The 24,990-nt window shown below is 54.9% G+C and overlaps 8 protein-coding genes across 8 annotated transcripts; 2 read left to right on the top strand and 6 right to left on the bottom strand.

Moving 5' to 3' along the window:
* Nucleotides 1-3,030: 3,030 nt before the first annotated feature.
* C8A04DRAFT_8961 (uncharacterized protein) lies at nt 3,031-4,755 on the bottom strand (the record flags this gene model as incomplete). Its single annotated transcript, XM_062785302.1, has 2 exons — nt 3,031-3,525; nt 3,661-4,755. 2 exons carry the CDS (start codon nt 4,753-4,755, stop codon nt 3,031-3,033), a joined length of 1,590 nt encoding a protein of 529 aa, XP_062640729.1.
* A 1,470-nt stretch (nt 4,756-6,225) lies between these two features.
* C8A04DRAFT_24601 (uncharacterized protein) lies at nt 6,226-6,862 on the bottom strand (the record flags this gene model as incomplete). The annotated part of the gene is made up of 4 exons (XM_062779230.1): nt 6,226-6,348; nt 6,446-6,493; nt 6,593-6,633; nt 6,730-6,862. 4 exons carry the CDS (start codon nt 6,860-6,862, stop codon nt 6,226-6,228), a joined length of 345 nt encoding a protein of 114 aa, XP_062640730.1.
* Nucleotides 6,863-8,120: 1,258 nt separating this feature from the next.
* Nucleotides 8,121-9,620, bottom strand: C8A04DRAFT_8994 (glycosyltransferase; the record flags this gene model as incomplete). Its single annotated transcript, XM_062785314.1, has 3 exons — nt 8,121-8,541; nt 8,605-9,161; nt 9,312-9,620. 3 exons carry the CDS (start codon nt 9,618-9,620, stop codon nt 8,121-8,123), a joined length of 1,287 nt encoding a protein of 428 aa, XP_062640731.1.
* A 1,032-nt stretch (nt 9,621-10,652) lies between these two features.
* On the bottom strand, nt 10,653-13,143 carry C8A04DRAFT_8910 (putative peptidase family-domain-containing protein; the record flags this gene model as incomplete). The annotated part of the gene is made up of 5 exons (XM_062785288.1): nt 10,653-10,799; nt 10,887-11,096; nt 11,196-11,774; nt 12,042-12,818; nt 12,874-13,143. The coding sequence occupies 5 exons, from the start codon at nt 13,141-13,143 to the stop codon at nt 10,653-10,655; spliced, it is 1,983 nt and encodes a 660-aa protein (XP_062640732.1).
* Nucleotides 13,144-15,258: 2,115 nt separating this feature from the next.
* C8A04DRAFT_34085 (putative eukaryotic aspartyl protease) lies at nt 15,259-16,832 on the top strand (the record flags this gene model as incomplete). The annotated part of the gene is made up of 2 exons (XM_062782708.1): nt 15,259-15,712; nt 15,787-16,832. The coding sequence occupies 2 exons, from the start codon at nt 15,259-15,261 to the stop codon at nt 16,830-16,832; spliced, it is 1,500 nt and encodes a 499-aa protein (XP_062640733.1).
* An 869-nt stretch (nt 16,833-17,701) lies between these two features.
* On the top strand, nt 17,702-19,708 carry C8A04DRAFT_9078 (glycoside hydrolase; the record flags this gene model as incomplete). Its single annotated transcript, XM_062785346.1, has 1 exon — nt 17,702-19,708. The coding sequence occupies one exon, from the start codon at nt 17,702-17,704 to the stop codon at nt 19,706-19,708; it is 2,007 nt and encodes a 668-aa protein (XP_062640734.1).
* Nucleotides 19,709-19,784: 76 nt separating this feature from the next.
* Nucleotides 19,785-21,536, bottom strand: C8A04DRAFT_9126 (cytochrome P450; the record flags this gene model as incomplete). Its single annotated transcript, XM_062785363.1, has 1 exon — nt 19,785-21,536. One exon carries the CDS (start codon nt 21,534-21,536, stop codon nt 19,785-19,787), a length of 1,752 nt encoding a protein of 583 aa, XP_062640735.1.
* A 1,178-nt stretch (nt 21,537-22,714) lies between these two features.
* On the bottom strand, nt 22,715-24,515 carry C8A04DRAFT_9117 (esterase-like activity of phytase-domain-containing protein; the record flags this gene model as incomplete). Its single annotated transcript, XM_062785361.1, has 4 exons — nt 22,715-22,836; nt 22,903-23,187; nt 23,253-23,755; nt 23,812-24,515. The coding sequence occupies 4 exons, from the start codon at nt 24,513-24,515 to the stop codon at nt 22,715-22,717; spliced, it is 1,614 nt and encodes a 537-aa protein (XP_062640736.1).
* Between the last annotated feature and the right edge of the window lie 475 nt (nt 24,516-24,990).

Below are 24,990 nucleotides of genomic sequence, written 5' to 3' on the forward strand. Positions count from 1 at the left end.
GAGACAGACCTAGAAAAGCCTCTCTGGGAAAGCCGAGGCATGAGACCGGTGAGGGCATCTCACAGTAATCGAAGACTAGACAGACGTGAACGGACATTAGCCAAAATGTGTAGAGGAGGGTCACAAACCCATTGGGTTGGCTAGGAGTGAGTTTGCAAAGTGTTGGTGAAACTATAGTCACAAGAAGGCGACATAGATTCACACCATTACAAAAATCGGAAAACGGAGCGGAATAACGGAGTAGTAAAAACTCCGCGCGGGGCGCTTTCTCCACCGTTTCAAAGACCACAAAACGTGCTTCCCCAAGACCCGGCCTCTGCTGCGTCAGCAACCCAAAATAAAAGTGAAATAAATAAATACGGATCTAAATAGTTGTTACCAGTATTAAATCCACTTCGGCAGCTTCCCTACAATATCGACATCTTCTCGTCCTCCCTCTTGCTGTTCAAAGAGGGCGGTTTCTCGTCCCCGGAGCGACCACCTGTGGACGCTTCTCACCAAACAGAAAGCCTTGAGATCTCAAGACAAAAAACTTCGCGACGTGGCCAGATCTGCCACCGGGACTGGTGAATATCATGGGCCCATCCCCCACTCCCAATCCCAAGATCGCATCTGCAAAGCCCGTCGATCGCCCTGAACAGTCTTACTTCCCCGCAATCTTGGCCGAGCTTGGCGCTGCAAGATGCCCCTCTTCGACAAGACCCGGAACGCGTCAATTTGCGGGGTACCGCGGCGCTTTAACTTTTAATTGCCATGAACCCGTCCATTGTTGTATGCTATGTCGTGGCGCGAAAAGGGAGTCGTCCTGTGCCGAGGTTGAGAATTGCGATGGTGTCGGGGTCGGTACTCGGTGGAATTACTCGTGATGGGTTCGGTAGTTGGACAATTTCGACTTGAGGTTGGTCGGTGGGAATTTTGGGATTGGCCGTAATCGGGCCTTGGTGGGAGGGATGTACACAGTAGTATTTCTGCGTACCAGTCGTGGTGGGCATGTGGGGCCAGCTGAACACGCCTTGTCTGCGACGTACAACTGTGGAGTAGGCAGCAAGTTAGACCTCTTGTCGTCTCTCGGCAACCCCGACGGCGAGCTTTGATAGTTTTGGAGTGGAAATTGCGGTTAGTTACCACACGAGATAGAGGATAGCGCATAAAAACCTACTTCACGCCAAATCCGGTGTTTTGGACACCTGGGTACCGCGCCGATAGTGCTGTGGAATCAAGAAATCTTCTCATCGCCCTTGTTTTCTTGTTTGTGATGTTGATGAGGTCAATTGACATGGTGGACATCAGTAACGAACGGTAGTCTGGCCGACAATAGTGTTGCGAGATTTGTCAGTGGCTTTTGGCGAGCGAGTTGGGCTTCTGTTGAAATGGAATGGCGAAGAACGTGGCTATTACGCAAATATGGTTAACAGAATCAAGCTGCAGAATGAGACGCGGCTGCCAGTGTGGACAAATCGATGTTGGAAATAAAGCCCGTCGATGCGTGTGGGTGAGTCGGGATATTCATCGCCCAAGGGAATTGCAAATTCGGTCGCGACTTACCCTGAATCTTGGAAACATGACTTCGAAGAAGCAGGAATGTGTCAACACAGCCTCAATGGAGTTGGGTCGGAGCAAGGCGGCGGATCTTACCATAGGTAAATAGGCAGCAAAGACTTGCTCGCACCCGTGGTGGTGTGACGGGCTAGGATATGGAAGGAGCAAGAGAGTATATAAAGAAGGCGTGAGACCACAGTTGCCAACAACCAACCAATGTGCCATCGCGGACTACTCGGTGGTGCGGTGGTTAAGATCTGTGTACCTAGTTGGATACTGTCTGGGGCCGAAAGACCGACCCACACCCTGTCTGACCACAGTTCTCTTTTCGATTCCTGTTCGTTTCACTGTTTTTGGTTTTTGGGTTATTTCACAGTGCGCCACACCTTGGGCCACACCTTCTTTTTAGGGAAGAGGCTCAAGCCACATACTTCCCTCGCGTCCCTTCAATCCGTCCGAGTGCTTTCTCTCCACCGTACAATGTCAATTCACAAAGAGTAATACAAAAACAAAGTAGCATCTGGCTTCACAGGGCAAAAGTTGGTAACGGTGCAACGCAGTGATATGGAAATTGGATGTACACCAGACATTTTAGCCAACATGGGTCCTGGTCCTGTCTGGTGGGAAGTAAAAACTCTAACTCGAACAACACTGGCATCATAGCGACTTCCTCGAGGGACAAGTGGTTGAGTTGCAATTGAAGGCTTTTCCCGACTCCCATATGTATCTAGACAATGTACACAGCACACAGCGGACTTGTACATCGTCGAACATCACCTCCTTTTAGGGCTCAATATCCCCTTGAAGTATTCCGCAACTTTCTTTCTTTCCTCTTCTCCTTTCTTATCATTATGTTTTCCTTTTCTACTTTTCTCCAGCCCGTTTCCTTATACCCTTCTAATTATGTAATTATCTCCGGATTCAGTCCGCTTTTCTTTTGCTTGCTTTCGTCGCTTTTGTTGTTCCGGTAACCTTCTCTGTCCATCAGTTCCCTAGATCTAAACCTTCCCCAAATTATATTTCTCGATTTGGAGCCCATGTCGCTCACCAAGATGCTCTCCTCGGACATCTACCGAATGGACTGGTCCCCCAGGTCCTGTCTACGGGCCAAACTCCTGCTTCAATCTCAGTTTGTGGTTGGGCTAAACGGTGACAACTCATACCTTTTTGGGGGCGTTATGTTTTCCCTTTCTGTCCTTCCATTCACTGACCCGTTAATACTTACTCAATCAGGGCCCCGTGTGTTGAATGCGTCCATCGTGTTGCCATACGCGCAATGGTATCAGTGAACATGGGCGTGTTTATGGGTGGAAATACTTTAGCGCGCTGGCCAGTACACCAGGGTTCAGCCACGGTCAAGTGCTTACAACTACATCTGAGACAATCATTGAAGAACAAGTCAATTTGTAAAATTACAAGACAAGCAGAAACAAGACCAAACAAAACTACAACTTGGACAAACATCGGCTGACTCATCCTCCGTCCACCCTCCTACTCGTCCATATCCACGTCCATCGGATCCTCATCCCCCTCACCGTCCTCGGACACCGCACCAACCCCCCAGTCCTCCATCCGCTTGAAGCGGCAGCTCTCCTCCCACTCCCAGGTGTTGTCCTCGTCCCCGCCCGGGACCGTCTGCTCGAGGGCCCTCATGGCCCGCCACAACCAACCCGCACACATCTCCACGGAGTCGTGGTCGCGGTCCTTGCGGACTATCCACGACTCGCCCATGTACCCCTCGTGGAGGGGCACGTCGCACTCCTGGGCCCAGGCCTCAATCTTCCGGACCAGGCTCTCCTTCCACAAACGAAGGCGCCACTCGTACAGCCGCCACGACTTCTGGGTCCAGTCGTGGCGGTCCCACGGACAGAAGAAGGCGACCTGCAGGCCGGGCACGCCGGCGCGGGACACGACGCGCAGCATCACGGCGGTGCCAAAGCGCCGCATGTTGGCGTGGTTGTTGAAGATGTTGCGGGCGGCCAGGACCTCCGGGTCGACGATGGCGGTGGTGGTGCTGCTGGTGTTGGTGCTGCTGCTGCTGCTGCTGGTGGTGGTGGGCGTGTGCAGGAAGCCACGGGCCTCCTGCAGGGTTGGGAAGAAAGGCGTCAGCAGCGCAAACACGCTGCTCTTGCCCCGCTTGGAAAACGCTTCGGCCGCGTAGGCCAGGAAACCGTCGAGGTGTCCAAATTTTTTGGACTGCCGACCGGAGTCCTCGTACCACGCCTGCCTGTCTTTGTTGACAAAGAAGGCAATGGGCGCCGTGTACAGCGCACGTGACTCGGTGACCGTGGCTGTGGTGGTGGTGGTGATGGTGGGGATGGTGGGGATGGTGGTGTCGTTGTTGTTGTTGTTGCTGCTGCTGCTGTTGCTGCTGCTGCTGCTGCCCGGGGTCGTGGCGGAAGGGGGCGGGGTGTAGGCGGCTGCGAGCCAGCCGAGAAAGAGGCGCAGGCAGAGCGGGTTCGCCCGCTCGGTGGGGAGCGTGGGCACGGTGCCCTTGTCGTTCCAGCAGACGCCCTCAAGCAGCTCCCGCAGATGCGGGTGGTTCAGGTGGGCTATGTCGGCCGGGGCCAAGTACGACGGGGGCCAGGCGTCGTTGTCGTGGGCGTGGGCGTGGGCGTGGGCGTGGGCGGCCTCGCGGCCGGAAGGTGTCGCGTCCGCGAAAGTGAAGTTGGCGAAGAGCCTCTCCAGCGCCGGGCTCTCCGCGACCGCAGGCCTGCTGGCGAGGGTGGTGGGTTGGTGCTCCGACGCGGGAACGGCCGCCGTGGTGGCCTCGAGCCACTGGTCTATGATGGTGGTGAGCGAGCTGGCCACTCTAGCCGCCGCCACCGTCCCGTCACCGGGACACTCGAAGAACGTGCGGCGGGCGTCCGAAAAAACGGTCACCAACTCGCAGACTTCGGCAGCGGGGATGGTGCAGCCACGCTGCTCGGCCACATCACCGGCCACGACCTGCCAAGCTAGGGCTGGGTCGTTCAGCGAGAAAAAAATCGGAACCCGAGTGACGCAAATTCCAAAAATTGCGGACAAAATGCCCGCCACCCGTTCCCGCACTTGTTCTATGTCCTTGCCCGGGCCAGTGGGCGTGTCGAAGTACTCGTTGCCGAGCAGCAGCCCGTACATCCGCTCGGCGACTGCACGGCTGCTGAAGACCCGGCCGGGGCCAAAATGGAGCCCGTCGAGGGCGATGGCATGCTTAGGCGCCATAGATCTCGGCATCGTGGGGCGCGCGGTGGTGGTGGGAATTTGGAGAAAGAAAAAAGAAAAAGAAGAAGGAAAGAAGAAAGGAAGGGGGGAAAACCTCGATGATGTTGGTGATGTTGGTAATGGCGTTGGGCGAAAGAAAGAGAAAAAGGTTGAAGTTTGGGCATTTGGCGCCGTACCGAGGAAAAAAGAAAGAAGAGGAGGGCGGTCATGTGAAGATTTCAAGGGAATGTGGTCAGAAATTTCTTAAAGCGTGCCCGGAAGTTGGGAGGAAAGAACATATAAAACGGGTCCAGGCGGAGATGTTAACCACTTATTTTGCCATTGACGAGTTGAAATCCTTGTTCTTCACTCCTTGAACAATAGCGTTGTGCCGGCGCTTTTCGCTTCAATTATTCCCAGCCGTCAAATATGTTCGGGTCGTAAGGTTGAACAATCCTCATTTCAGAAGAACAACGACCTATTTATTCGACAGGTTATCCCAGAAGAAACCATTGAGCCCAAGGCCACCAACTATGTTGGCGGTAAATCACACGACTAGATACATCATCGAGGCAAACGGTCGACCTCCCTTTTTTCTGTCAACCCCGAGAGTAGCAGGTTGGCAGCGGCTAGCCCATGCCACTTAAACCGGCCAGCTATAATGGTGCAGATCTCAGACACCACCAAGTTCAGCCGTGGGTTTTGGGCAGCAGTCAATCTTGGTCACAGCTCGAACAATGGACCAGCGATCAACAGTTGGCTGATTGATGTGCTTCCGGTTACCAGCGACGCCAGCCAAAAGGAGTCTCGAAGTGCCGTTTAGTTCCATTGCGCCTCAAGTGACAGCAAATACATAATACAAGGTTGGTTTTACCAAAGTTCAACGCCGTTCCATGATGAAATATGTCTGGTTCAAGGTTCACAGAAGTGGTGTCAAGCATGGGAATGTGGAAAGTAGTTATGGAGGCTAGCTGGGCAAAAAGCTATGAGGTGAAAAAAAAGTGACACGAACAGGAATCGAAAAAGAAGAACTGTGGTCAGACAAGGTGTGGGTCAGTCTTCCGGCCCCAGACAGTATCCAACTAGGTACACAGATCTTAACCACTACGCTACGCAGCGATCCTCGTGATTTGCTTGGTTGTTGAACACCACGTCCGACGACCTTCTCTATATACCCCCTCCTCCCGTTTCCCCACAACGTTAGCAGGGCCATATCCCCTTCCTACATGCTTTTATCCATGATAACCAGCCCCCGACATCCGCTCTTTTCACACCAACCAAAGTACGCCACCTCTTGCACTCAAATCTCGGTCAACCTTTGGTGTTGCGCGCAACAGCAGCAGTCATCTAGTGGCACACCTTTTGTATTAATATTGCCCTCCCACCACAATTTACACAATCCTTAATTTTCCCAATTCCATCAACTCCCACCCCACTAATGACTGATCGGTAAACCCCACGTCCACATCCCATCACAGCATAATTATTGCAGTGACCCCTCAATCAATATTTCTTCCCCGGGAGCTCATCCTTGTGCTGTTTCTTGCGCAGCGCTGCCTCATCCTCCTCCTGCAACTCCTTGTCGATGACTGCACCTTTGGCCGGCTGGTTGCCGTGCAATTGTGCCTGCGATAATTGACCGGACATTGATCAGCAACACTTTCCCGAGAGTGCTAAAGCGCGTCTACGTGGGAAACGGCAAAGCAAGACCAAACAAACGTACCGCGAGCGTCGGATCCTTCTTCATTTTTGCTTCCTGCAGTCTGTGGGTCTGTTTGCGATGCGATCCCATCGTGGTGTTGTCAGTTATCGCTGTGCTTCTCTTCTAGTTTCTCCCCCAACATCACGAACCGATAGGAAGTTGACTGACCTCTTCCAGCTGCAACCGATTGGCTTCTTCCCTCTGGCTCTCTATGTGTGTGGGGTAATTACATCCCTCGTCAGCACCGTTTGTCGTCGCATCTTCCACGCATCGAATTTCTTTTGCTAAGGAGGGGCGGTACCTACTCGGCAAATACCCTTTGACGTTCTCCCCCGTGTGCCGGGTCAATTCGTCAATCTCCTCCTGCGGGCGGTTCTTCTGGTTATCCGACTCGTACAGGCCGGGATAGCCGACATTGGAAGAGGCTCGTCTGGACATGGTTGGATTCTTGGGTTGAGCGAAAAGAATTGATGTTCACAGTTTTGTGGGAAATGGGAAAGAAATAATGTCCATTTGGAAAAAGTCAAAAAATAAGTTAAAAATACAAGAAGCAAGGCCTCCCTAATCCCAAGTATTATATCGCCTTCACCTGTTCCTTTGGAGATCACGTCATCGTTCGCTGAACCCCATGCTAGGAATTACTCGCATGTCGTTGGGAGTAAACGGAATAAGCCGTGTAAGTCGGTGTCCCCACAATCGACGTCACGACAAAACCGGACGGGAGTTGTGGATCTGGTGTCCAACCCTAACCCTGTGAGTCCCACCACCTCCCTTGCAAGGAAACAAGACTTTTGCAAGTACATGTACCAAGCATGGCTTGATGTAATGAAATATGCGTGTTGATAATAAGGACTAGGAAACGGCCTAGATTGTAAGATCTTTGTCTGGTCATCCGTGTGGGTTGCAAGGCTGGTGTTTCGAGATTCACGCAAGAAAAAATACGAAAGGAAACAGGAAAATGGAAAATAGGCACGAGGTTTACGCTTCGAACAAACGAATAAATCGCTCATAGTAAAAGACAAAGGAGACATCAACGGAAAAGAGATTGGATAAAAGTTGAGACTGTGCCGAATTTCTTCCTCGAAGAAAACGGGAAAATAGAGACAAGGTTTACAATTCGAACAAACGAATAAATCGCTCGGAGTAAAAGATAAAAGAGAAATGAATCAAAAGAACATTGGATGGAAGGTTAGACTGTGCCCGATTTGTTGCTCGAAGAAAAAGGGAAAATGGACACGAAGTTTACACGTCGAACAAACGAATAAATCGCCCGGAGCCAAAGACAAAAGAGATGTGAATGAAAAAGAGATTGGATAACAGTTTAGACTGTGCCTAACTTCTTCCTCGAAGAAAACGGGAAAATAGACATGAAGTTTACGCTTCGAACAAACGGATAATTGAGAGGTCGGAACGGGAATACAACAAAGTCACGCACAAAAACAATCTTCAGACAATTAATTAGTCGGGATCGTTAAACAGACATTTTCCACATTTTGCACATAAATACGGGTGGCGTGAACTCGTTTCATTGTGTACCGCTGTCGGTGGCAATCTAAATGGGCTCTGCCCCAGCTACCAGTGTGCACAAATGGCCACGTCCAACTAATCCAGAGGGCGTCATCGCGGCAATTGGAACGACAAAATCTCAGCAAGGATATCGTCGCCGCAGAGGACTTTGTAGGAACTGTACCCCAAGTTATTCGGCCGCTTCCAACTCCAAGCCTAGCATCTCGCAAAACCATCTCTCATGGGCATGGGAGTCCAGCTGGTTCAACCACGCGGCGGCAGTGTCGGCTGTCAAGGCCTGAAGGGCGTTGTACTCCTCCTTGTTACCCATGACCTTGGTGAGAGCGTCGGCCCAAGGGGCAATGTCTTGGTCGGCGACGACGTAATCGCCGTTGGGGTGGCGCTCGCCAGTGACTTCCTTGACCGGGATGCAGTAGGGAAGACCAATCTTGGCCTCGGGCAGGCCGCCGGCGTTAGAGGCAATGACGGGGATGCCGCGGAGCTGAGCCTCGGTGACGACGATTCCCCAGGCTTCATGCCAGAGCGAAGGGGCGAGAAGAACCTTGATGCGATCCCAAATCTCATCGGTGTTGCGGGTGGTTTGCTCAATCCTGGCGGTGCAATGGGTTAGCATAATCAGCCAAGGGGTTAGTTAAGTGGGTGTTATTGCCTACTTGATGTTGGGGAACGCCTCTAGCTGGGCAATGTGCTCAGGGCGGGAGCCCCAGCTCTTCCACACCACAAAGTCCATCTGCGGGAACCTCTGCGCAAGAGCGAGCAGAATAGAAAGCCCCTTGTGGGGGCAGGGGTTGATCATGCCGACTTCGGTCTTGTCGACATTGTTGCGCACGCGAGGTAGCCCACCGGTGACCGAATCAAGATAGGTCGAGATGGGATGGACCAGAAAAGTGGTTTCAAGCTTGCCGTAGGTCCAGGCGTAGTCCTTGACAGCCTTGGAAACGGCCCAGATCCCGTCGAGGTCGCGCAGGAGCTCATTCTCCGCGGCGGGAGAGAGGCAATGGCCATCAACACCGGCAACAAAGGGCCCGTACGGGATCTGTTCGGCGGTGTGAATGATGTTAATGCGCTTGAAGGTCTCGCGGGCAGGGTGCACAGCTGTGACCTTCATGGTGAGCGGGTCATTGAAGATGATATGGGTGGGTTGAAGACGAATGATGATCTTGGAGAGAAATTTGACAAGTGTGTTCATGCGGTCGGTTAAATTACCATGCTGTTAGAGTTAGTTGAATGCGGTGAAAATTGGGTAAAATTGTTTCAATGCCGCGTAACTTACGTCCAGGTAGGCGCGGGTGTCTTCCTAAAAGCCCCGGCGCGGATAGGCCTTGTTAAATGCGACACGGGGTAGAACAACGTTGTAGACGCTGTACTCGTCAGTGAACGCTTTGGCGCTAATTTCGATGCTCTCGTTGCCGACCTGGACCTGGCCGAGTTCCATGGGGTCGAGGTTTGGATCAATGCCGGCTTTCATGGCGCGTTCGGAAAAGGTTGTGATCTCATCTTCCGTGGCGTAACAAAGCTGGGAAGCCGAATGACCACCAACGGCAAGCGTACGGAGAAGATGAACATTGGCTTTGTAGCCGCCGGACGAGGGCGCAAGGCCCTGCGCGGTCTGAACTAGAAACACGCGCAGGGATCCTTTGGCCGCTGCTTTGTAAGTAGAGGCCGACATTGCGGGGGTTAAAGAAGCCATAACAAAGTCGATGATACTAAGTGATGGTGTGTGTTTCTTGGGTTATTGGAGCAGAAACTTCTTGTCTTCGTTGATTTGAAAGCGCTTGAAATCGAACAAAACACAGGGGCTCTTCACCTAAACGCGATAGTAGTCGATATCGCTTCCGCCTACCGAGAGTGAATCTCGATAGGAGGTACTTGTTGGGCGAGAACTGTGAGGATGTTGTTGGATCGGCGCGCCGAGCCGGTAGGTTGACTGCGCGGGGTGGGAAAAGAAGTGTTGGATGGAAGAGGAAAAATTTGGTAGGAGGATTTGCGGGGCAGGTTTTATACTGCCCTCAGTGCCCTGGGCTGCTGAGAACGGGACCAAAAGGCCTGGAGGGCAGCGAGCAGGATGGAAGGAACGCCAGGTTCCGGAATAACCCAGGTCGTGGAGCGCGTCGGCATCGGGCCGCGTCTCGTTAACACGCGTCAAGCCAATCGCGTAACACGACTTGAACTTGTTATTTCCTTTCTAGGCAGCTACGTATCTCCTGACCTCGGTAGATAACATGCGGAGGACGGGAAGATGTGCCGGAGCAGCCGGACTAACCGATAAGAGACCGCGTTGTATCGTGACTTCTCCTTACGGAAACTGAAGTAAAGCAATAGTTTAATAGACTACCACCTAGATTACCTAGATGTGTTTGAATTTATCAGTCCCCAGGGGACCCCTTTTCCCTTGGGACAACAGTAAACAGTAGCTCAGGGGCCAGAAGGCCTACAGTGGCTCAGCCCACAGGAGTCCAGGCTTTTGTCCGCCTTCTTTTCAGGGCATGCCAACAGCATATGGATGATAGCCTCTAACAATAAACCACAGGGGTCCTAACGCTAAACACGTGATTGATTTAACCGCAGAGGGTTCTGCCCCATTCACCACACAAATCAGGAATCACGAAAATGAAACCCGCGTACAACAATTGATAAAGAAACACCAAATAGTGTGCAGAATAGCTGAGATATTATCGCGTCCAAATCACCAGCAGTACGTTCACCCACGCTGGTAAACCCTTTCAACCTCCGAGTCCGACCCATCATCATAATTAGCATCTTCCCCCTCCGAATCACAAGACTCGTCGTCCGTATCCGCATTGTCCTCCGTGGAGCTCTCGCCCATCTGCTCGTCTTCGTCGTGGTCCTTCTCGCGCTTCATTATTCCAGAAATCGTTGATGTCAGCAGCCCGGTCAAGGAAACAGAAGAACGTGCGGTCGAAGAAGAGCGTACCTCATCTAGCCGGCGCCTCTTATTCCGGTGCTGGGTCGTGCGGTCCTTGGCTGGCCTGTTTTGCAACTCTTCCATGTCGTACACCGTGTCGGGGAGCGCTACATCCCTCGGGGCCGTGATGATCCCAAAGCGATTGCACATTCCCCACGTCCCGCTCACACCACAGAAGCCAATAATCTTGTGGTTCGATGACGGGACGAGCGTCTCGACCTTGTCGATTGCATACCGGCAGTTGAGAGCACCCATGGCCTTGCCGTTGGATAACCATAAACGCAGCCCACTGAGCGACCAGCCGTCGTTGCGGGTCACAGCGACCTTGGTAACTTCTGCGTCCTGGGGCAGAGCCAGCATTCTTGCTTGATGGCCGCCCATGTGCGGGTCGTTGTCGTTGCTCTCGCCTCGTGGACCGCAAGGAACCTTGGACCCATCCTTGTAGTACACCACAGCACCATCAAGGCCACAACCGACACGGATGTCGATCTTGGTGGCGGGGACGAGTTTGCCTTGGGCATCGCGCTTCTTGAACAGAACAGCCCATGTCCAAGTTTCCTCTTCGTGGTGCGGGAGCCCGTCGCCATCAACGGACTGCTGAAGCAAGCGGATGTCGGTTCCCGGAATGCGGATGCTGGCTCGGTTCCTAGACATGTTCCAGATATTTGTCGCCGTGTATTGCTGGCCGTTCATGGCTGTGACTTGGAGGGCTAGCGGCTTCCATCGTACGAAGCGCTTCCCAATATCATCCCATCGATAACTCAACTTCTTCACCGGGTTGGCGATCGACGCTTTCTCCTCATCGACCACAGCCGCCTTGTCCTTCGAGGTAAACCTCACCTCTGCAATCCCCGCGTCACACGCCAGATCCAACGTCAACCCACCCCCAACCCCGTCCTTCTCGCTCACGCTCACACTCGGGACCTCCCTCCCCAACTCCCCATCACCCGGCATCCAAAACTGCTTCAACGCCCTAAACCGCAACGCATCCCTCACGGCCCACCGAGCCCCATGTTCCTCCCCAGCAATAACCCTCTCCCACCCACTCTCACTACCAGCGCCACTCTTCCCCCTCACCCCACCCAAAAACGCCCTCTCCCATCCAGCACTATACCCCCGTTCCATAATCCCCTCCGTATGCGGCGCCCCAAAAGCATGACCAACCTCATGCAAAAACGCGCCCTGCCCGACCGCACACGCCCGCGCCATACTCGTACACTCGCCGTTATCATTTCCCACCGTGTCACCAGGCGGCGTGGCATCCAACAGACACGAGGGTATTTCCTCAAGGTACCGCGGCCAGGAGTAGGTTAGATGACTGCCGAAGATGCCGAGGGACAAGCCTGAGGGGTGATGGGCGCCGAGAGCGGCGTGGGCGAGGATATAGGGGGTTGAAGTTTGCTGGGATTTGTTGGGGCCTGCACCCCCGGCAGGGACGGCATAATGGGAGTCGAGGATGAGCCCCGCGACGATGGGGCGGGTGTGGGTGGTGAAGGGGGCGCCGTGGGCGAGGAGGGCCTGTTCGAAAATGGTGTGGAGTTCGTCGGCGCGGTTGGCGCGCGGGTTCTGCTGGGCGAGGTTGGCGTCGCGGAGTTCGGAGACGGTTTTGTCGGTGCGTACGAGGTGGATTTTAGGCACGGAGCCCGTGGCTTGGGGGTTGTGGAGGGAGGGCTGGGTGAGGGTGTCGGTTGTCCATTCTTCTTCGAGGCGGAATGCGCGCCGGCCGAGACCTTTGGCGCGGAGGTCTTCGGCAGTTAGGGCTTGCCACATGTAGGCGGTGATGCGGAACTTGGCGATGGCGGCGGCGAGGCTCGAGTGGGCGCTGGAGAGGCCGCCAAACTTGGCGGGAGGGCAGTCGATGAGGAGGGGGGAGTCCTTGGCGATCATGATGGCTAGGTAGAGGGGTGGTGTTTGTAGAAGGGGGACGTAGCGGACGGAGAGCTGTTTGATGAGTTAGGGGTGTCCGTTGCTCGGAAGAGTGGATGATGAATCTGACCTCGATGGAATCACTGTCCTTAGTAGTGACGGTGATCTTGTTCGGGCCTGGGGAGAGCAGAACGAGAGCCTTGAAATTGCCCTGGCACATGGGCCATCTTTGCTCAGAGAAAAGAGGCTGACCCCCGTCGTCTGAAACATTGACCACAACACTGCCCTCGTCTTGTTCCAGGGATGACGTAGTGCTGCATGTTCCAGACACAAGAATGCATCGCTGGTAAACCTCAGTCACCTCATCAGGGCCGGTGGCGAAATTGTCAAGTTGAATCATGGTGAAATAAAGATCAGGTATGCTGGAACTGGATGCGGAAGAGAATTCTGGCCATGATCTTGGACATCGTGGCGGAGATCAACGAGCTTAAATACTGATATCACGATGTCAATAAAGGGACCATGGGCTGAAGCACTAACACTCTGCTGTGTGGGATGCTGCAAGGGGTGTTAGTGTTATTTCCGGCCGCATTTCAATAGTTTCCCGCGCCAGCAGGCAGCAAGTGGGGCCTGAGGTTCTGGAGGCGTGCTGCAGCCTGGACAAAGACCGTCTCGATCGCGCGTCGGATGTTTAATTTCCGCTCAGGTTAATGGAGATTTTGTGAGGCCGTGGCTGGTCTTGGCTTGAATCTGAGAATCTTGCGTTGTCTCCCTTTGATGTTATCAATACTTCGCGCAAGCCAAAACGAAACCCAACCAAGTTGTTCTCGGGACCCATGCATAACCCTAACCCTGGTGCTAAGCCCGTGCTTCTCGAAGTTTGATGCTCGAACGTCTTCTGCAAATTGACCGGTTCCATGTTGCTTTCTTCCATCCTGGCCAATTTGGCGATTGGGAGTAACCCCAAGAGTTGGTGGCCCGAATAACAGGTTTCGGTAAAATAGTTAATTTGTCCGGTTCAGAAACTTTGACACGCGAATAGCCTTTCATTGCTAAAATGCATTTGCTGTTCTATGGTGACCTCGAGGTTGACTTTATTTTCAAACATTTGGAACTAAGCCACCCACCTGGCCAATGGTCGATCTACATAGTACTACTACGTAATTAGGATGTAGTTATGGTCAGTAGGCAAGCAAACCCGGCGGCTGCAGCTCACGGCGTGTCTAATTTGTTGATCAAGACCGTTGATTCCGCATCTCGTCTTGGTGGTCCTCGCCCCTGCAGAATTCAGTTTCCTCTGTATGTCTCATGTCGCGCGGCAATATGCCACCTTCAAGGGCGGTAAACTGTATGCCAACCGTCCAAGCTCAAGTGTTTCCGCATGTTGGCCAGTATCTGGGAGTTTGTGCGTCTTTGGCGCGCGCTTCTGATCTTGATCTTGGCGTAGAGCGCCCAGCTTGCTCAGCCCAGCCGTGTTGCGCTGCGGACGTCTCGGCAGTTGACCCACAGGTGAATGAAGGCCGGAGTAGCCGGCTGAACCTCGAATCAAACTCAAAGGCAGCTAGGATCAAATTGGAAATGTCGCCTTCCTCTTGTTGAGTTTTTGTGCCCCTCACCTTTCGGACTTCTTCGGCCGAGTCGTCCATTAGTGTAAGTCGGATACTCATCAAAATCAGGACCGCAAACACGGAGCAAACGTGTCTGTCTTTTGTCTCACCCAAAAGCTTCCATGCCCCGCTGCTGCTTGGCCGTTGAACATTTGTGGCGGTTTGGGCTTGGCCATTTCGCCAAAGCCGGCGCCACCTTCCCCAAATAGGAACGCCGAGCGGGTTTTCGGCCGTCGGGCTTGGGCAAACCGAGTTCCACCTTTGCAAAGATGCTGTTTCTTCAATTCTGATTGCTGCAAAGCAAGACAGCTCACGTCAGCCATGAGACAACACTATCTTCTGCATTTCGAACAGGTCTCATAAACGACATCGGTTCGGTGTTCCCTTCGCCGCGGCCCAGTTTTCCATGCGTGGGGAATCATTGCTCACTCGTGGCAGGACGCAGGCAAGCAGAAGCAGGCGAGTTGTTGCCCACGCCCGGCTCATCTCCAACTTCAAACGGCCGACCAATAACAGCCGCTGACCAAGCCCCCCGTCAATGGGCCAAGCCCCTCAGCTGCATGGCTCCGGGGTTGCCTTGGTGCAAAAGGGGCAATGACAATGTAACTCCTCCAGGCTTGGGGATCCCGGGGTCCAGAACCGAGCATTCCCGTATAAACCTTGCTCAGCTCCCTCTGCGTGCGACTCCGGTTCATCGCGTGTTGCCGCCTCCACTCTTTCGCGGGGGATTGGATTTTGATTCTCGAATTCTTGTGTCTTGGATCTTCATTCACTCATTTTTCCGCTACATTTTTTCTTATTTTTTTATTTTTTTTGTTTTCCCTTTTCCCCGTTTTCCCCTCAGTGCGACCGTTGTAGCGTGGGGCGCACTTGCGACAGACCGGACCGACGAGCGAGGACGATCAGCGATGCGTCTGTTCTTTTCCGCGGCGTCCTTACTGGGCGTCGCCGTCCAGAGCGCCACGGCCGCTGAAGAACCACAGCCAGCACACCAGATTGTCACCCGCGGCGAAGGCTTCATCCGATCTCCCGTACGACCCCTTGTCGGCCACGGCCCGAATCTGCGAGCGCGACAGAATGAAGTCGAGGTGCTCAACCAGCGAGGCGGGACCCGGTACGGCGTAGAAATTGAGGTCGGCACGCCGCCGCAGAAGCTGACGCTCATTCTCGACACCGGGTCGCCGAATACGTGGATCAATCCTGTCTGCGAGACGTCGAACCTGCCGTCGGACTGCCAGAAGTTCCCACAGTTCGACTACGACCAGAGCAGTTCGTTGAATGTGACGGATTACGTCGACACGCTGCGGTATGGGATTGGGAATGCGACGGTGCAATATGTTTATGAGACAATATCAATAGGATGTGAGTGGCTATGATCCCCTCTGTCTCAGTTACACCCACTGACTTTTTTTCTTTTTCTTTTTTTTTGTGTACAGCCGCCACGATCGAGAACCAACTCATCGGGATAGCCGTTGAGTCGCACCAAATTCCCCTCGGCATCCTCGGCGTATCGCCTCCCATCCAAGGCCAAAACGAATACCCCTACATCCTCGACACCCTCGTCGACCAAGGCCTGATCAAAAGCCGTGCATTCTCCGTCGACCTCCGCGGCATGGACAACCCAACCGGCGCGCTCATCTTCGGCGGCGTCGACACGGGCAAATACATCGGCGAGCTGGCCAAGCTCCCCATCATCCCCCCCTCCCGCACCCCCAGCGGCGCAGACCGCTACTACATCACCATGACAGGCGTCGGCCTCACCCTCACCGACGGCTCCGTCGTCCAATCCGAAGAACTCGAAGTCCCCGTCTTCCTCGACACCGGCGCCACCCTCTCCCACCTCCCCACGCGCATCTACGAAGCCCTCGCGGGGTCCTTCCCCGACGCCCAATACGACCCCAACTCAGGCTTCTACATCCTCCCCTGCGAATACACCGAAATGCCCGGATCCATCGACTTCTACTTCTCCGGCAAAGCCATCCGCGTGCCCCTCAACGACTTCATCTGGGAAAACGGCGCCTACTGCATCCTCGGCGTCACCCCCGAAGACGAAGAGCCCATCCTCGGCGATACCTTCCTCCGCGCGGCCTACGTAGTCTACGACCAGGACAACCGCAACTTGCATCTCGCTCAGGCCGCGGACTGCGGCTCGCATCTGGTGGCCATCGGGTCCGGCGCGGACGCCGTGCCGTCGTCCACGGGCCGGTGTACCGCGCTGCCGACGGCTACGACAGCCGGGAGTAACAGTAAGAGTATGGGGCTGGACTTTACGGCGACGCGGCCGCCGGCGAATACCTTTACGGGGACGCTGCCGACGGGGATTGATGTGGGGCCGGGGCCGGCGCAGAGTGGGGGAGGTGGGACGACGGTTACCGGGGGTGGGGGGTTGAAACCGACTGGGCATCCGAATGCTGCGGGGAGGGTTGAGGGAGTGGGGATGGGGGTTGCTGGGTTGGGGTTGGTGTTGGCTTGGATGCTTTAGTTGGGGAGGTGTTCTGTGGGATGGATAGAGGTGGTGGGTTGTGGGGGTGTTTGTTTTGATGTGGTTCATTTTGGACATGTGTGTCTCGCAAGAGCGTTGCGTGAAGCGAGCGAGTTGAGCGAGTTGTTTTTGGAGATCTAATTCGAGTAAAGGGATGTGGGGTTTATGTTTGAGGAGATTGGTTTGAGGACATATTGGATCTGCACATAAGGCGTTTTGTTTCTCGAGCAAGCGTTGGGATATTAAGTGGTTTTGAAAGAGAGATTCTAGTCGTGATGAACACGCTGGTTTTGCGGTATCTTGGACCAAGTCTTGAACGTGGACCAAGTCTTGAACGTGGACCAAGTCTTGAAAGTGGACCAAGTCTTGAACGTGACTTTGACAACTGACGTGCAGATCATGCCACACAGAAAGCGCTCAGCTTGGCGCAGTGGAAAGATTCGAATCAGCAAAGGATTGGTGCGTTTGTTTCTCCGTCCGAGGAACTTCCACGGCTTAAGCTTGGACCTGTTCTTCACAACAAGCTCACATGCGGGGTCGGTGGATGGCCGTTCCGAGCTCCTTCTTCCGTCGTACCGGCCCGCTGTTTTGATCCACGAGACCCGATGTGGGACCGGGTTTGCGGAGTGAGAGCGGGGAATATATGCCGGCGTCGGACGAGCTGGGCCGACGTGCATTGCGCTGCATGCAGTACATGGTAGATGCATTGTGACGTTGGAAGTGGACTTTGGGCGAGAGCTTGGGTTGGGTTGACTTGGAAACATACACAGTATAAAATAAAGTTGACAAGGTAAAGTTTCAGGTAAAGTTGCTCACATCAACTTCAACTGTCCAAGTCACTCAGTCATAGTATCAGGGCTTCCGCCAAGATGTTCACCAACCAAGACAACAAACTCATCTACACCTACGACAACGAAACCCTCCAAATCGAACCATGGGGTCCCAACGCCCTCCGCATCCGCTCAACCCCCCTTTCCGCCTTCTCCCCCGAACCCTGGGCCCTCCTCCCAACTCCCCCATCCACCCCGGAGCCTACCATCACCATCCCCTCGCCTAACACTACCCCAGCAACCCTCACCAACGGCCTCATCACCGCTTCCCTAACCCCCCTCGGCAAACTCACCATCTCCCGCACGGGCTCCAACCCAGCCCACCTCTACCTCGAAGAATACACCCGCACCCGCATCGACGTGCTCGACCCCAAATGCTCCGCCCTCAACATCCCCGCCCGCTCCTACACCACGCACAACAGTAGCGGTCGTTCGCATGTTACTCTACGCTTGGAAAGCCTCGACCCAGCCGAAAAACTCTTCGGCATGGGCCAGTACCAACAACCTTTGTTTAACCTTAAGGGCGCCGACCTCGAGCTAGCACAGCGCAACAGCCAGGCTTCGGTCCCCTTTCTGCTATCCTCGCGCGGGTACGGGTTCCTCTGGAATAACCCCTCCGTCGGTCGGGCGGTGCTAGGCACAAACGTGACAAGTTTCGAGGCGTACGATTCCCCCGCCGCCGGCGGGTTAGATTACTGGGTTATCGCGGGGGACACACCCGCTGCCATCGTGGAAGGGTACGCCGGGGTAACGGGCACGGTGCCGCGGATGCCGGAGTTTGGGCTCGGGTTTTGGCAGTGCAAGTTGCGGTATCAGACGCAGGAGGAGGTGTTGGGGGTTGCGCGGGAGTATGTGCGGAGGGGGCTGAAGGTGGATGTGATGGTGGTGGATTATTTTCATTGGGCGTTGCAGGGGGAGTGGGCGTTTGATGAGACGTATTGGCCGGATCCGAGGGGGATGGTGGAGGAGTTGAGGGGGATGGGGATGGAGGTGATGGTGTCGGTTTGGCCGACGGTGGATAAGAGGGCGGAGGGGTATGGGGAGATGGTGGAGGGGGGGTTGTTGGTGCGGGTGGAGAAGGGGGTCAGGGTGGTGATGGATTTTCAGGGGCAGACGGTGCATTTTGATGCGACGAACCCCAGGGCGAGGGAGTATGTGTGGGGAAAGGCGAAGAGGAATTATTATGATTTGGGGATAAGGGTGTTTTGGTTGGATGAGGCTGAGCCGGAGTATGATGCGTACGACTTTGAGAACTATCGGTACTATGCTGGGTCGAATCTCAGTATTGGGAATATCTACCCGCGCGAGTACTCCCGCGGGTTTTACGAGGGCTTGAAGGCCCAAGGCCACGACGATGTGGTTAATCTCGTGCGGTGTGCCTGGGCGGGCAGTCAACGGTATGGAGCATTGGTCTGGAGCGGGGACGTCGCGTCGTCGTGGTCCAGTTTCCGCAACCAGCTCGCCGCGGGTCTGCACATGGGCATCGCGGGCTTGCCGTGGTGGACTACGGATATCGGTGGGTTCCACGGAGGCAACCCGGACGACCCGGCCTTCCGCGAGTTGTTTGTCCGTTGGTTCCAATGGGGTGCTTTCTGTCCTGTGTTCCGTTTACACGGCGACCGCGAGCCGAAGCAGCCGCAGCACGGGACGACGGGGGGCGCGACTTGTCTCAGTGGTGCGCCGAACGAGGTGTGGTCGTATGGGGAAGAGGTGTATGAGATATGTGTTGAGTATATGAAGCTGCGCGAGGGACTGAGGGACTACCTTCGTGGCTTGATGGACCAGGCGCATGAGAAGGGCACGCCGGTCATGAGGCCGCTGTTTTACGAGTTCCCGGAGGACAAGCGGTGCTGGGAGATTGGCGAGCAGTACATGTTTGGGTCTGACTATATGGTTTGTCCGGTTTTGCGCCCGGGCGTGACACGGTTGACGGTGTATTTTCCGGCCGGGGCCAAGTGGACATGGAATGACATCTCTTATGTAGGTGGAACGACGGCCGAGGTAGACGCTCCGCTCGAGCGAATGCCGGTGTTTTCCAGGTATTAGAAGAAAACTAGTGGTATTATTCCATAGCACGACGGTCAACAGCATAGCATATCTGCGGTACCAAAGACGATCTATCCTACAGCTCATACTTCCACTGCGCATTCTCCCAGCCCTTTCTCCGCCTCAGTTTGACCCCAAACCCGTCTCCGTGGTTCTTCGGCTTGGTGACTGCGTCAATGACCGACCGTGTCGCAAATTCAGGCACCTTCCACTCGCCCCCCTCCAGCGGCTGCACGTCGAATCCCAGCAAGAGCGTAGCCATCACGGCCATCATCTCGGCAAACGCAAACGCCCGGCCGGGACACAGATGCGATCCGCCGCCGAACGGCAAGAAGGCAGCCCTCATCGCCCGCACGCTGCCCGGTCCATCCTCTGTCTTGGATGCCTGGTTGTTGCTGTTGTTGCTGTTGTTGCTCCCAGTCACGAACCGGTCCGGCTTGAACTCGTCGACGTCCTCGCCCCAGTACTCCTCCATGTTGTGTCCCGCGCCGAGCACCAACTGCGCGACGGTGCCCTTCTTGAGGAGGTACTCCTTCCCCGCGCGGTCTCGCAATATCGTGTCTTCCGCAACGGTCCGCGTGCTGACCTGATGCACTGTCTTGCGCTGGGTCTCCTTATAACAGCTCATCAGCAGCGGGCAGTTCTGCTCCACAGCCGACGTGGCCACCGACAGTCTCACGACATCCCCTTCCCTGCCCACGATCAACCCCTCAACCTCCTTTCTCAACCGCTCAACCACATCTGCCTGCCCTCCAGACCCTGTCTTCCCCTGCATCTCAAACACCCACCCAATCAACCAAAACAACAACGGCACCGTATTCGCCATCGCGGCAAACGGCAACATAATCTCCAGCTTGGCCACATCCTCATCCGGAATCCCCGACTCCCGCAACAACCCAGCCCGATCCCTCACAAACTGCGACACTCCACCCTTCGTCCCCTCCTGCTTCTCACCCACCTCCAACCCGCCCGTATCCCGGTGTCCCACATAAAACGGCCGCAACGCACCCACCAGCGTAGCCCTCGCCCGCCTCCCAGCCTTGGTCATAAACCCCGGCAATCCCAACGTCAACCCCAGCAAATTCCGCTCCATCGTCCACAACGCATCCTCCGACCCGGCCTCCACCGAAAACGGGTTATGCTCGGGGCCATACAACGCCGTGGTCGTAGCAGACGTGACCAAATGCCGGATGAACAACCACAGATTGGGCACTTCCGTCCACCCATCCCCATTCCCCTTCCCGGCAGCAGCCAAAGAACTCAACTCCCCCCCCAACCCCCGCAAAGCAACCTCATTCATCCCCCTCATCCCCTCCCCCTTCAACGCCCCCGGAATCACCTTCTCCATCATCCTCTCCACCAACCCCTCCCCCTTCTCCTTCAACACCGCATTCGTCACCTCACCCGTCTCACACGCCGTAGGCGTAACCTCCAAGATATGCGGCGTGGTCGTCAGTGTCTTGGCGCGCAACCCCGCAGCAGCGAGATAGGGATCCCAGACGGCGTACATCTTGCCCGACCAGAGCATGGGGAGGGTGGCGATGGGACGGCGGGTGTGTTTTTGGAGGGTTATGTGGTAGGCGGCTTGGTGCCGGATGAGGGAGAGGATGTGGCCGATTAAGGGGACGTGGGGGCGGAGGAGAGGGGGTTCGAGGGGGTGCAGGCGGGGGCCTGAGGAGCGGGTGAGGAGGAGGGTGGCGATGACAGTGGTTATGAGGGTAGCGAGAAGGATTGGGGAGGTGGTGATGGTTGAGGGTGTGATTGCTGGGAGCAATGGGAGAGTGATGGCGAAGGGGGGAGAAACCCCCGCTGTGGTGTTGCTGGCCATGGTGTAATTGGTGCGCGGGCGGAGGTAATCCGCGATGATGGTGGGTTTATCCGTAGACGCGCTTTAGTGACTGTTGCTCTGTAACTCTGTTAATTATCGTGATTGTCGTCGGTAAGTAACGAAACTAAAAAACAGTTCAGCAATCGCAGTCACACAATAAACACCGAGGCCACGCGTCTTTATCTCGCTGGTAATTCCTGGTGCCTGAAAATACCCGCTGTGGCTCGTCAGAAATTAGCTCGTTGCTGGTGTGGCTCGGGAGCGCAACGTTGGGCGCGTTGACTGGCTGACTCGGTCAGACACCTCGGACTTGCAGGCTGGGTGAAGCTCAAAGGTCGAGAAATGTGGCTTGTTTTACACTAATTCCGGACCGTTGCCGAGTTTAATTGGAGCGTGTGCGAAACGGGTTTACTGCTCAGGTCAGCACGGAGATGAAACCAATAAATTTTAGTTCAACTTCGACAGCATTGATTCCCACGATGAACCCATTGATAAATACATAGGTAGATATCAATACGCGCTCGGTGAGATAGTTTTTGCCGACTTCAAGTTCCAGCATATCATCCATAAATTGATACACTGCTGGAACAAATACACCTGCCAAGAAGCACGTGATCAGGTGTGCTAACCTGAATTTTCAAACCACGCCGTACACGTCGCGCCGGGAACGCGCCTTGAAAACTGGCAGGAGCGAAAATAACCAGAACCAATAAAAGTGACACGGACAGGAATCGAAAAAGAACTGTGGTCAGACAGGGTGTGGGTCAGTCTTCCAGCCCCAGACAGTATCCAACTAGGTACACAGCTTAACCACTACACTACCCGTAGGTGTGATCATCGTGATTTGCTTGGTTGTTGGAAACCGGTACCTCGGGCCTGCCTTATATACCTTCCTCTAGGCCTGATGCAGTTCCGGCTCTCCCACCCGCACCCAGCAATTGCCATTCCTTCCAAGTTCCGGCGCAACCTCTCCCAGCCATGGTGTGCCAATTTCTCTCTTAACCATCCCAATTTTGGTGTACTTGGTGTTTGCATCTGCGATTTGCAGCACCACGAGGTAGCATGGGGCATTCGGCATTTAATGATGTTCAACACGTTATTCAAAATATAAACATAGTCGCGCCCGGTACTTATTTACATTCCAAGTCTCATCCTTTCCGCATCATCTCAACTGCCACTTAAGCAACAAGCGGCTTGCTCCCCTTGGGCAGCGTAACCTTGAACACCAACGCCTGGCTGTTGAGGAACGGCACGGTCGCGGTGTTGTCCACGAACTGGATCTTGCCAAAGTCGGCGTAGCCTAATTACACCAGTTAGCATTTCCCTGCTCCAAACCACAACTCTCCCCAAGCGAACCAAAGCTTACCATTGTTGGTAATAAAGTCATTGTCCGACAGAGTAAACAGATAGTACTCGTCGTCATCATCGCGGGTCTGGCACTTGGAGCGCTTCTTGCTGCTGCTGTCGGCAACATTCACGGGCACAAGCGCAAGCGACTCCCACTTCTCGTTGAGCAGGCCGAGATCAACCGGGCTGCCGTTGTGGATGACGTCGCCTTCGGCCGTGGTGAACTTGTTGAGCTCATCATTGTCGTTGAAGTCGAGGAAGGAGCACAGCTCGGCGGGGATGATGCCCGAGACCAGATCGTCGGCTGCGAGGGGGTTAGTATCAGCAATACTGATTGTAAGGCGATTTGAGGATCAGCAAGACACTCACAAGGATTCTCGAACCCGCCATCGGTGATGTTCCCATTCTGGATATTGTCAAACTTGTCGCCCTTGATATCCGTCGCGTCCGAGAAGTCCACCACGTCAACCTGGCGATAGATCGACTTGGCCTCGGTCTGGCCGCGGCCCGAGCCCGAGTCGCGCGCCAGCACAAGCAGTTGCGTCTCCGAAATGTAATGGATCTCCGACTGCGCGGCAACCTTGGTCTTGCCGTCGTGGCTGTCATACTTGGGCAGCGGCACGACGTATTCGGCCTTGTAGGTGGCGCTGTTGCCGTCGATGCTGTACTGGAGCAGGCGCGTGTTGCGCTTCTTGGAGCCCTTGCTGCCGCCGTCTTGCTCGGCTGCGGACTGGAGCATGACGTAGAGCGACTTGCCATCGGGGCTGATGGTCAGGCCTTCGAAGCCCTGGTTGTTTTGCCGGCCGTGGGTCGGGTCCGCCGTGTCGGGGATCTGGTTGGGGTCGTAGATGGGAGGGGTGTTGGAGTTGAAGCTGGACATCGTTAGTACTCTCATTTACTTTCCTCATCGTAGCTATATCAAACTCACCTAACCTCCCCATTGCGGATCGGCAGAATCGCATCCGGCGGCTGAATAGCCGCCACCATCTTCCCCTCATTATCAAACTTGTACACAAACGGCCCATACTCATCACTGATCCAGAACCCATCATCCAAAATCACCAGCCCCTCCGCATCCAAGCTAATCCGCTTATCCCCCGCCCCCGACCCACCAAACCCATCACCAGGGTAGGTCGACGCCGGCAGCGTCGGGAACCCGTCATACTTCAACCCCCCAGTGAAATCCGGGTCCAACCCCGTCAGCGGCTTACCATCCGGCCCAGACAGCAAAATCGTGCTCTTGTACTCAAACTGCAGGTTCGGCCCCGACGGCTTATCCTTGGTCGCATCCGGGGCCGGGGTGAACTGGATATCGAAGATATGCACGCGGGGCACGGTGTTCTGCGTGCCGTTGGTGTTCCAGCCGCGGTCGGGCAGGCCGTATAGGGTACCCGTGTAGGAGTCGCCCGACCGGCTCCAGTTCTTGATCGACATGGACGAGCCGATGCTGATGGTGTCGCCGAAGGAGTCACGTGCGTCGGAAGCGACGGAGCCGTAGCCGGCGAGCTGTTGGTAGGTGTAGGATTGGCCGTTGCAGGAGACGGAGCTGGCGGGGGAGCGCTTGGTGTTGATGGCCTTGGCGGCCGCGTGGGTGGCGAGCCCCGCCAGGGCGAGGTATTTGATCAGGACCATGATGGTTTGGTGGTGGCGATGGTGGTGGTACTGGTGTTGAGTCCGGTTAATTAGATCTCAAGGAATTAAGGTGGGACGATCGCCGAGAAATGACGGAATCTTTATATTCTTCTGTGTTTCTTGAAAGTTCCTAAAAAAGCCCCTTTTCCTAGGGAACTTTCCTCCACATCCCACGCACGTGTGGATATAGATTCAAGAAAGGGTGGTGCCTGAATTCATTCCTCGGTGTACTCACTTCTCGATCTAGTGGTTATTGCATGGATTGGGCCTCATGTAACGGCGTGTTTACTTTTTCCCTTCACACCAATTCCCGCTGTTGCTGCACGGGGGTGGGTCGTTCCTGGCGCTCTTCGAAGAGCACATGTCGCGATGGCCTGCTGTGATTGGGCCGCGCTCAGTGGTGCCATCCAAGACGTGCCGCGCTGGGAAACATACGACCGCTGCTAGCCCCCGATCAGTGACCGAGGCGGGGGCT

This window comes from Dichotomopilus funicola (genome assembly GCF_033296635.1).
Source record: "Dichotomopilus funicola strain CBS 141.50 unplaced genomic scaffold C8A04scaffold_3, whole genome shotgun sequence".
In the NCBI taxonomy this organism is placed as follows: domain Eukaryota; kingdom Fungi; phylum Ascomycota; class Sordariomycetes; order Sordariales; family Chaetomiaceae; genus Dichotomopilus; species Dichotomopilus funicola.